Consider the following 12278-nt stretch of genomic DNA (forward strand, 5'->3'; position numbering starts at 1 on the left):
CAATATTAGAAATGTTGCAAAGCAAAAATTTATTTTTTGCAAAATTTGGTGGTATTACTTAAAATTCTGATAACACGGTGTAATTGAGATATTTATTCTTGTAATGATCCGACCATACTGATGAAATCATGTTGATCAAGGTACATGTAACATTCATCAGTATGATAGCGATCAGTCTTTATAAACTGTTAATGAAGAGGTCTGTTAAGTCATAACTTTTTCTCCTTTGATAAAAATGCTTGTTTTTATTCTGAATGAGAGGAGAACTGTTTATATGTATGATGTAAAAGCAGTTGATTTACTGTTGATTCCTTTACTTTTCTGGTTTTTTACTTTGCCGGTAAGAGGGAAAAGGAGGTTTCCATTGTGCATTGAACTCACGGATTGAAACAATTTTTGTAATAGTAGTCATGCAAGGGAGACATATTCACAGCACAGTGAATTTGCAGGAGAGAGACCACTGCGAAAGCTGCACAATTAAAACCATCACAAAAGTTTCCCTATCTACAGTAGTGAGTGAAAAGAAACTGTGAGAGTGTTGAGTGGCCCACTATAAGATTTCATGGTAGATTATCCATTAAAGAGAAGATTAACCAGTATTTCTCCCCCCACAGTATCATATATCCTTACTCCTTTCCTTCTATAATGAGCTTGAAATCAAGCTTAGCAATTTTATATAATGCTCCTGGTAAGGGGATCTTTCAGATTATCAGCAGGAAAAAAGATAAGGATTAAGTATGACAGTAATGGATTATCCAGGTAGGAGTTATCAGTTATTGAGATAACCTCAGGCAGAGGATTAATTAATTCTTCAGGGAGCTATCAAGCTGGGTGTGGATTAGGGGCGGTTGATCAATATCTGAATAGCAATATGGTACCATATTGTCATCTCACACTTAAATACAGTAACGGCACTGAACTTTAATCCAACGCAACTTTAATCCAACACTTTTCAGAACCCATCTGTCAGTCAAAAACTAGCTCCGGTTTGCAAATTCTTTTGAGTGCTTTACAAGACAAGTAACGTATACGACTTAAAACCTTGTAAGTTTCAGCTCACAAAGATCGCATGTTGTAGCGACAAGTTAATCAATCTTCTGGTATGTTTTCATGCTGTTAATCAAGCCGTGGGAGGAGGGCAGCGATTGTAATTTCAAGCAACCCTACTCTTTGTCCTCACATTACACATTAATCATCACAGTAAATATAGCGAAATATTAATAAACTGTCCATCCAACACAACCAACATGCCTTGAAGTGTCCCTCTTTAAAGTACAGGGCCAGGCTTTGTTACACAAATTCAGTGGAAATCCGAACACGCGCCATTTTGAATCATATTTCAGCACGCCCCTTCACCCCTATTTTTGAAAGTGATCACATCCAAAGGCCAGTAGGACGGATCTCACTGGCGATACCATTACAGCCCCACATGGGGGACGTGCTGTAGGGAGTTTGTACTGTGTTTTGCGGGTATATTTTTTGGGAACCATTCACAAACAACGTATATTGCCACCATTTGCTAACCAAACAACGGATGAAAAGTTTCATAGAACGTCATAACTGTGTAGTAGAACAGCAGAACGGATTTGCCGCTGGTTGATGCATTTTGGGGCCGTGTTTTGATCGCGTCTATCAGCAGTTTACCGACATGCCGATTTGCCAATTTAACCTTGAGTAAGTGCCTGCCGATTGATACAAATTTGTCGTTGTAAAGATGAAATCCATAGATAAACAGCCTTGTTATATTATTGTGTTGGATTAAAGTTCCACTGGGAATAGAATCCCAAAGGACTTGCTATCAGCTACACTGTCTTTGAAATGTTATTTTCTCGCGACACAACAGAAAGTGGCAGACCAATGCATGTGTAGCAATGGCCGGGGAAACATAGTAAACAATGCACTAAACAGTTTCCAGAATACGCTAAAGCCCGCTTGTTTATTCATGGTTCAGTTTGGAATTTGCTGGAATGTGTTGGATTAAAGTTCAGTGCCGTTACATCACAACATGTTCTATGAAATAATATTTAAATATTTACTGGGAGATAATATAAAAGATTGTTATGTGAAGGCTGATGGCATTGGAATTTGGATGTGGACATACATCCATTCATTTGTTTTAATTTTGGGTGATGAGAAAAGGAGGTTTTCAGTTTCACTGTCATCATGGTTGAAACAGTTCTGTATGTAGTGTAGCAGCAATGCATTTGGAAACATGTTTATGAAAGGTAATAAGATCTGGGACATGGGGGTCACTGGGAAAATAAAACTGCAGCAAACGTTTCAAGATGTACAGTACTGTGTGGTAGTCCATGAATTGCTTCTGAAGCTATTTACTTTTTCCTCAGCAAAACACCAAGGATATCATCCAATAATTAGACTTAGAGAAATAAATGTCAAACTTTTGGAGTCATCCTATACTAGTATTGTTACAAAGCCATACAAACAACTATCATCAATGCAAAGCATCCTCGCCAAGTTGTCTTGGCCATGTTAACAAGCTAGCTAAGGAAAAAAAAACATGGCCAACATGAATGTGAGAGTGACCACCCTTCAAACATCCGCCATGAAATTGCAATTTGGCCATGTTTGTGTCCAGCCTGGCCATTTATTCTGCCCTAACCAGGCAGGGAGCACTGCTATCCACTGGAGAGGTGGCCTGTTGAAAGAAAAGGTCAAAAGGACAGCCATTGGTCCAGCCCTAGTAAAAGGACCGCTGCTGTCATGCTGATGACGTTGCCATGGCAACAGGAAAAAGGCCAACTGCAATGGCGTTGTGTCCTTGTTTGGGATAGCCAGGGGGTTCTGGTGTCTTCAGAGAGGAGGGGAAAATAGACAGATTCTGAGGATACTTGATGTTTTGCCAATGAAAACCGCCTCCCTTGTCTACTGCAGGAAAAATCCTTGCTATGTGTGTGGTGCGGTCCTGTTCCAACTCTGAAATAGACCGTTTGTTTTGTCCGCACGAAACAGGTTCTCCTGTTCTCGGTCAATTTGACTTGGCAGTGCTTGGCGATGATAAATGAGGCCAGTGACCTTGGCCCCTGACCTTCAAGGTTGTGGACAAGAAAGTTGGAACACATACAAACACACAGATACAAATAAACATATTCGTACATGTTTACTGACTAGATGCGTACTATACAATGTTGACATATCAGGTTCTTGTTGAATGGCAATACTGTTGTTGACGTTTTGATTTAATGAATAGCCTGCATCATCTGATTTTACAGCGTTAAAAGAAAAGTCTTGAGGTTTAAGATAAGAATCTTGACAATTTGAAGTGGGTTTATATTAGGTTTAGGAGGTTTTGACCTGCACACATATTTAGGAATTGCTTAGTTGACATGTTGCCTCATCATTGCTATAAAGGTGTGTTTGTTTCTGTTGAATATGACATGCTAGTACTAGTAGGCATTCCTGTTTCTCCTATTCTGCAATATGTTGACACTATTTTTTCCTGTCTTTCCAGCAGTGAGCACGTCTGCTCAGAACTGCGACAATGGGAGCTGCTATCCTGCCACGGGCGACCTCCTGGTGGGGAGAGAAAAGAACCTGACTGCCTCGTCCACCTGTGGTACCCAGAACCCCACGCAGTACTGCATAGTTAGCCACTTACAGGACATCACCAAATGCTTTATCTGCGACTCCCGCCAGCCTTACAGAGAGTACTACAACGAGAACAGCCACCGCCCCGAGAACATGGTCACCACGTTCACGGAGAACCGCAGGAAGACGTGGTGGCAGTCCATGAACGGCGTGGAGAGCGTCCACCTGCAGCTGGACCTGGAGGCCGAGTTCCACTTGACTCACTTGATCATGACCTTCAAGACCTTCCGCCCCGCCGCCATGCTGATCGAGAGGTCGTCGGATTTCGGGCGCACGTGGCAGGTGTACAGGTACTTCGCGTACAACTGTCCCGAGAGCTTCCCCGGAGTGCCGCAGCGACTGCCGCAGAGGATAGGAGAAGTGGTGTGCATCTCCAGATACTCCCAGGTCGAGCCCTCTACTGAAGGAGAGGTAAGATCATTCTGAATGATATTAGGATCCCAAAATTGTTGGAAAAATTTTAGAAATAGGTTTTTGAAGAAAATTGACAATAAAAAACGTCTTGCCAATCTCTCCTTACACTATCTTCAACCTCACATCCTGTCACTGTACAGTATTCACAGTACCACACACATACTGAAACAAACAGACCAAAACTGCAGGTGTAATGGAGGTAAAAATGCAGATTTGACTTTTCAGCAGTGTTGAGCTGAATGAAGAAATGCTGCTTACAGTTCAAAAACATTTTCCCCTTCCCCATTCCCTTGGTAAATTCTTTATGATTTGACAACCGACAGTGGCTGTGTCAAGCTTTTTTCCCTGAGGAACACACCACTGGTTCTTTTTTGCCTGTAGCGAACCTTGTGTTGTAGGAACTTCACGTTTCGCTGACGTTCCCACACCAAGAGCCTTTCCCCTGACATTCCTGACACCCACACGCATTGCATAGGTGATTTGGCTAAAACAGTACGCACACAACACACTGTAAATGGAGGGCGACCATCCGCACTCGTGTGCACTGAACTTGGCTGTAGGTATCAGCTCAGGAATTTCCCAGGAGTTGAGAGATGGGGAAGGAGCAGTGACAAGAATTTTACAGATTGTCCTGTGGAGTTGCTATTTTCAGGTGTTAATTATCGCTTGTCCAGCTTCACATACCCCTGATTATTATAGTATTATTGAGACACAAGAAAGACACACAACACACTGTTCTTTGTGGCAGAAGTATGGGGGCAAGGTACAAGGTCTTCAATGCTACCAATTTCCATCTCTCTTTGACTTGCTTATCTTGTGAGATGGGGGGTTTGTGCTCACTCCTAGCACAAATTGCACCTGTTTGGTTGCTTAAGTGCTAATTGGATGTTTTTTGTATGCAGCTGTCGCCAACACTCTCATCTACATCTAACATGAATCTGTCTTACAAAACATATACAGTTTGCCTTGAACGAAAAAACAATTGTCAATGTCTCTCATTGAAAACTAAGCATTATTCCATTTACTCTTTAATGAACGGTGCAGCTAGCATGATGTAGACCCATGTTTCTTTACCGTACGTTTTGGAACTGTTGCTACGACAGCATGTTTGAATTTTGGCAACAGAGAGGTTTCTGTTCCCTACATTTTTGTTTCTTTTTAGTAAGCCAGGCGAAGGCTATGACCACTATCATAACCTGTCACCTGAGTGTTGGTTCTGGTGCTGAATGGTACTAGACCGTGCTGTTTGTGTTACAAGTCCGAGAGGGTTATAAGTACTCTTAGTCTGCAAGGCAAAGAGATGCAAGATAGATAACATTGTAAGGGCCCAGATGCATCCATAGTCAAACCATAGCTGTTTCATTATGCCCAACTCTCTTTAGGTCTGTCAATCACAAAAGTGAAGGAAGACTGTCCTAATTTTTGAAACTTGCAGTGGTTTTATTTTGCTGTGTTTTAAGTTCGAGTATGAAACAACACTGTAACAATACATCAAAATTCATATTCAAGGTGTCAGAAATATAGTTGCAGTGTTGAGGTCACCACAAAATCTGGAAAAATATATCTACTGCAAAACGAAATTTACAGTGTATTCAACATTCTCGTTTTATGTCGACATCAGGACATCGTGAACAACTCTGTTGACTAGTTATCGGGTACATGTTAAAGTAGCAAGAAAAAGTAATGATCATGATCTTCAAACCTAACATCTGCTTGGAGATCATCAAAGGTGTACCAATGTAAGCTCACATTTGAATTTCAATGTCACTAAAATGACTAAATCAATTGTCTATTTACTGACAGTGAAAAGTACAGCATGCTCCCAAATGGTTGTCACCATCCCCTACCTTTCAGTTGAAGGCAGTGGAAGGGGTCAGAAGTCAAGCAAACCCAGTTTCTTTTGGAAACAACATGCGGACTAATGATCCCAGTGTCAAGAGAAAGCTGTCTATACATAAAGTATCTAGTTCACATGCACCAGGGGTTGAAGTTGTAAGTCGGGTAATATATCATATATAGCCCAGGTTATTTGCCTGTTGTATGTCGCTGTGGCAGATGTAATCGGGAAGGAAGTGGATAGTCTGTCTTCGACTGATAAAAGCTGAGACTGTGGAAGTGTTTGTGGGTCCGTTGATCCGGCATCTGGTTCCTTTCTCGTGGAGTTTTTGGCTCCATGTTCAAGTACTGAAGAAGGCATTAAGCTGTGTATATACACTACACTACACACACACATACACAGTGTGTAGTGTGTTAGTTATCGGGTAGCAATCTCTGATCACCACACTTGGTGATCTGTGGTGTTACAGAGTCAAGGAGGACAGTCTTGATACATGGTATGGGTTGAAGAGTGTTCATTCAGGGGGCCATGGACGGGTGTTCTACATCTTATGACAAGGCAGGGAGGGATACAGTCAAACCTGCCCAAGAAGACCACTCCGGAGACCAATGAATTTTGGTGTATGTAGACAGGTGGTCACTTTAACAGAATTCCTAATGCATGTCAAAGGGCAAAATTTACATACGGACAACTAAAAACTGGTTGCATCCGTGTGGTGGTTCTTGTAGTAGAGGAGGTCATTTGTCGTACAGATTTGACGATTATTCTGCTTGAATATGGTAGATTCAAAGCTTTCTCCTGCTCATATGATTGTACAAGTTATTGCCATTAGTTAAATAAAGAACTTTCTCCAAGCTTAGGAATTTCTGCAAACCAATAAGTGTAGTTTCCCCCTCCCCACACACACATACACAAAGTATATGACAGTAAATATATCAACTCTAAAAGAACTGTCCTGATACCCATCTCATGTACCAGACATTAAGACATATGAGAGATGGCATTGATAACATTTGACAAGGTGAACGGATTGATGACACATCTACCTTTCTGTTAATTACAGTAATCAGATGCTTAACTCCCTCAAACAAAGAAAAATGTTAGTGTCCAACTTTCTAGACTTTGGATGTTTGAATGTAATTTTATAAAAGCATGCTTTCTAATTTCAATTCGTTACCTTTATTCCTAGATTTTGCTACATGCAAGTGGCATTCATTATTGAGATATAAACGCTTCTGTTGACATATGTTTAAGAAAGAAATACAGTGTGTATCAGATTACTTTTGTTGGTTAATTGGTTGGCCCATCAGTGTCTTGCTGAGTAGATAATGAGGCGGCTTAACCTGTTAAACCACAGCATTAATCAGCCAGCTGTCCCATCATGCCTCTGGCGTGGATCCAGATTAGCCAGGTGGACGGCCTTCCCTTATACAAGTTATAGAAAACTAGGACAGGCGCATTTGTGCTTTCTGCCGTAAATAACATGCATTCTTTTGATTTTATGCATGGACAGTGATGCAAAAAGATACGATGTTTGGTGGTACGTAGCTAACAGTTTGATAATTTTTGAGTTTTGTGTCCTGATCAGTGTTACAAAACTTTTTAACCTTCTCCTGTTCTCTGTTTACATAAGATACTAAGCTATCCAGTTGTTGGGAGAAGACCCATACTGTGTTTTGACGGTTTATCTAACAAATTCGCGCCCACCAACACCCCCACCCAACCCTCCACTGCACAAGCATGCATTACATCTAGAATAGCCTCTTGAATAATGGAAAATAGGATGGAATTTAAGAGGTAGCCTCAGGAAATATAGGAAGGATTCCTAATGCGGGAATTCCTGTGAAATGGAATTCTTCAGCAACTGGAAAATCCAGAGAATTGTTTTCATTGTAGGTCTTCCTTGCTTTGCATGGAGCTTTCTTATGGAACTCTCGGAATGTTGCAGCCAAGATTCATAAGATTGTGATGGAAGGTTGATAGATAGAAACCGTTGAAATGTGTATTGAAAGAGAATGTTGATAAAAGCAAAAAAGAAGAATTGTCCGTTTTATAATTTTTGTTTTCCCTTATCAAAAAGCTGTATCTAAAACAGTGAACAACACAAATTTCTACTATAGATGTTAGTGGGGTGGGAGAATTTTTCAACTGCTGTTTGAATGGAGTTGAGGTTAGATATTGACAGTGACAGGTGCATATTTGAGGTTTCACCCCTATGCCACTACAACAGCACAAGGTCAGAAGTGCTGATTGAATAGCCTCAAACTTCAGTGGGTACCTGTACTGTGAATCCAGTTACTTTGGTTGCTTGATTTTGTGGTCGAAAGGAAAAGGAGATTTTTGCTTAGTTTGTTTTAAGTTTGAAACAATTCTATTGTGACACATCTGAAACACATGTTCGCACTGCTATGAATATACAGTGGAGCGGTCACCTCGAAAATAAAACCACCACAAACATTACAGTGCAACATGTCGACAAATTTCTATTAAACAGGAAGTATCAGACATTAAGTAGTAAACAAACGTACAGATTTTGGATTTTTTAATTGTATTGACCCATGAGACTTGTGGTGGTGTAAAAATATATCTTTATAACAGCATAAATTTCAGTCCTTTAAAGAGGCATTGAGAGCTGTGTGTGTTTCACAGTGATTTTCTCTTCACTTGACAAAGTTCACCCGTCTGAAGGGCCCAATAACTGATCTGTGTGACATTGGGAGTAAGTTCCACCCATTCCTGAAGTGTTTGTTGGTAGACTGTACATGCACTCACATAGGCCACATATTGGATGTCATATTTCTATAATAAACAAATGCCAACAACATCATACCTCCCACTGAGGGAGACGACTGGTATTCAAGGACATGTGTGGTATAATGATAGTCATGACGTGCAGTGTATGTTATGTGAGATACATATACTTATGCTTTCATACGTTTTGAAAGATGACCTGTGAATGACATAGAATGTTGCATTACAAAAAAAATGTCAGGAAAACATCATGATGAAAATTTTTTGTTGGATCATGATGGAAACATTTGATGTGCAGATTGAAAAAGTCGAGCTGTAACTCATTTTCTGTCATAGAAAAAGTCGAGCTGTAACTCATTTTCTGTCGTAGATGTTAGGAGTCAGACAGAATATTATGGTTAAAAAAATTTCTGGTGCAATATTTTGCAAGATTCCTGTGCAAGTTGTATTCAGGTGTTATGCACTGTCCCAGGTTTCGACAGCATCTGACTTTCTGAGCAAGCTCCAAAGCTGTCAGGTATTCTACACCTTGTCTACATGAAACACTTATCGTCCTCATCTTCCATGGAATTTTGTCATTTCCTGCCTTTGTTTTGCGTCTCTTCCGAAGCCATCACATGAGAACTTTGTTGTGACTAGGCAGGTAGTATCTCGTACCTCCTGTGATTCTGACTCTAGAACAACACCTTAATATGTCATACCATGTACATATCAAATCTAACACAGGTTAAACTGATGTTTAGTAGTTGTTTTACCTGGTCCACCAGCTGTCTAACTAAAACAGCATAAAGAAAAAACATGATTTAGACCTTGCATAATGCTAGTCTAAACAATGTTATTTGGCTTTTCTCAAGCATTAAACATAAGGTTTAAAACATCAGATTCATTGATAGATACAATTCTGCATGACTGTGTTAGAAGAACTTAGAACCTATCAATATTATTAACTGGTAGTAATTTTTGAAAGATAAGCGTTGGCTGTGCCCGTCTTGTCTTTCTGTATAGTAACTCTTTATTAACAGTATTAATAGTCCGGTCATGCACAGGTCTAGTGTAGCTCTTGTCTGATACTGCACTTAGTCGTAAATTGGATGTCTGGAATATGACTCTGAATGCATCAACAGGAATAGAGTTTGAAATGTGATATGGTGACATTCAGTGCTGTATAATATTCCATTTCATAACTGTGGTGCAGATTTAATTAAAGTAGAAGAGCCTTGTTTTTTTCAGTCTGGAAGTGCCTTGTCACGTTCTGGATGAATATTCATTTAGAAATAGGTAAGAAATTAGTAGATTTGTCATTATTATATTACAAAATCTTGCGGGAATACACAACACCCACTTCTACATGTATGCTAATACAAATACAAGTTTGGGGCCATGATAAGGACAAAGTTACGCCTTTTTGCCAGAAGGGACTCAAGTTTGATGGTGTATAAAATTTGTAGAAATTCATTGTTAAGACTATACCCTTTGACATATGACATCTTGAGGTAACTTCGAAAGAATCTGAAACACAAAGCATGTTCAGGCATGTCCTTTGCCAGTAGCTGTGTCTTAATCAGATGTAGAGTCATGCATAGAAAGCCGCCCAGGGCCACACAAGTTTGCCTATGGATGTTTGCTCGCTGATGTAGTCCTAATTATGAAAAAGGGCAAGGGTGGCACCCATTTAAATATAGCACCAGATAGCTATCACTTCTTGTAAGTGCTGTGACTCATATTATAAGCAAGGTGCTTGTATGGTACTGCCTCTTCTGTTGTATAGCCAAAACTGTCCAAGAAGACCACTTGGCTGACTGATAAAATCTGGTCTGTCCGCACAGGTGGTCAATAGTCTATAGGCAGGATACCTTAAAAATAAGTTAATGCTTGTTTCAATGGGAAATATTATCCAAGGGTCCGCCAAGAACTAAGTGATGACATAGGCCAGGTGGTCCCTAAGTAAAGGTGGTCACTCCTTGACTTTGACTGTAGTTCTTTATTTACGTAGTTCTCTTTATTTATGTAGTTCTTTATTTACGTTACATGTTTATGTGCAAGTATGTGTGTGTGTAATAGATCACTGTTTCCAGGATACAGTTAGCAAGGTTGGGGGATGGGTTACCTAGGACATAGGAAAGGCATCTCATTGTTTGAGTCTTGAGAACTTGTGGCCTGACAATAAATCTGGATGGACTTGAGTGACTCAGACACTCCCATGGACTTTAATAGAAAAGGTACCAATGATCCGTCCCTTTTTAAATTTCAGACTCCATTTTTCCAATCCTGTGGCATGGTGTGACTGAACACCACGCCTGCAATGGATCTTAAGAAGACATCAATTTATTATTTTAACGGACACTGACAATTAATCTTCAACAAACATTTCATGAAACAAGCCTTTGGAGTAGGCCAAGAAGGCAAGATAAAGGCAATGGAAGAGGGTTGGGTGGGAATGAATGAACAAAAATGTACCGGAAAATTGAATATGAAAAGAAATAGGTTTGCAAATTGGTGACTACAGTAAAATGTTTTAGAATTTTCTACCCTCCCCTTGTACAAATTGTTTTGGGCTGCCACTACAGCAAATACAAACTTGCTGACAGAGAAACACAAGACACTGTTAGTACAGGTGGTCCTGTGCTGTTCAGGCCATGTTATGTACTGTTTTATTTTCTGATCACAGATAATCTGTTGTAAGAGCCTCTTCTTTCAATAAGGCCAAAGGAATCTAGTAACTTGTATCACGGATTTGTTGCCATTGAATAAGAATGTCTTGCTTTACATACATAGAACGGTAAATGTCTTACATATAGTATTCTGCCACAAACTGTCAAATAACATGCACCCCCCCCCCCAGATACACACACACATGCACACACATACTCTGACACTGTCTATCTTCCCCCCTCTCTCTCTCTCCCTCTCTCTTTCTCTCAGAACATAGGAGTAAGATTCAACATCACAGAGAAATACAACATGAAGAGGAAGTATTGATCATTAGATTTTCGTCTCCAGCATTTTATCGTAAGACATTTTTGGGTGTTCCTGTATCTCACTCACTCTCACCTTCTTGTGCAGGTCATCTATAGGGTGCTGCCCCCAGCCCTGGAGGTCGTCGACCCCTACAGCCAGGAAGTGCGTGACCTTCTGCGCATCACCAACCTCCGCATCAACTTCACCAAGCTGCACACCCTGGGAGACGAGCTGCTGGACAACCGGCCCAAGATCCGCGAGAAGTACTACTACGCCGTGTACGACATGATCGTCAGGGGCAACTGCTTCTGCTACGGCCACGCCGAGACCTGCGAACCTGTGGACGGAGTGACTCCCGTGGAGGGAATGGTAAGCTGTTCCATTCACCGTAAAGTAGGTTTCGGTACCAGAGAAAAGTTTGTTGCAAACAATGCACTACAAAAGGGAAGGGAATAGAAGAGGGAGTTAAAAACTATCCCTCATATATCATGTACTAGCAATGAAGCTTTACATAAACAATGTCTGAAATGCAGAAATGAAACAACTGTAAGCCTAGACCTACTACCTACTGCCTAACCCAGTCATCAAGTTGGTATAAAAAACGTACAACCCAGGTTTTAGATAGAGAAGGAAAAGGGCTAATTCGCTTACACACAGGTGACAGGTGTTTGATTTGTGCACAACTTTTTCCCTGCCCTATCCCCAATAACCA

General features: G+C 40.5%; 1 protein-coding gene across 12 annotated transcripts in view; it reads left to right on the top strand.

Annotated features, from left to right (window-relative positions):
• Positions 1-12278, top strand: part of LOC118416742 (laminin subunit beta-1-like) — a 54741-nt gene that overhangs the window by 16924 nt on the left and 25539 nt on the right. For 9 of the 12 annotated variants that reach the window (XM_035821966.1, XM_035821969.1, XM_035821967.1 and 6 more), the window contains exons 3-4: positions 3470-4017; positions 11672-11935. In XM_035821966.1, coding sequence (XP_035677859.1) covers positions 3470-4017; positions 11672-11935 — 812 coding nt within the window. The remainder of the gene's footprint in view (positions 1-3469; positions 4018-11671; positions 11936-12278) is intronic. The other 3 variants (XM_035821970.1, XM_035821971.1, XM_035821964.1) reach the window with 1 other exon arrangement.

Source organism: Branchiostoma floridae, chromosome 5, assembly GCF_000003815.2.
Source record: "Branchiostoma floridae strain S238N-H82 chromosome 5, Bfl_VNyyK, whole genome shotgun sequence".
NCBI classification, from domain to species: Eukaryota; Metazoa; Chordata; class Leptocardii; order Amphioxiformes; family Branchiostomatidae; genus Branchiostoma; species Branchiostoma floridae.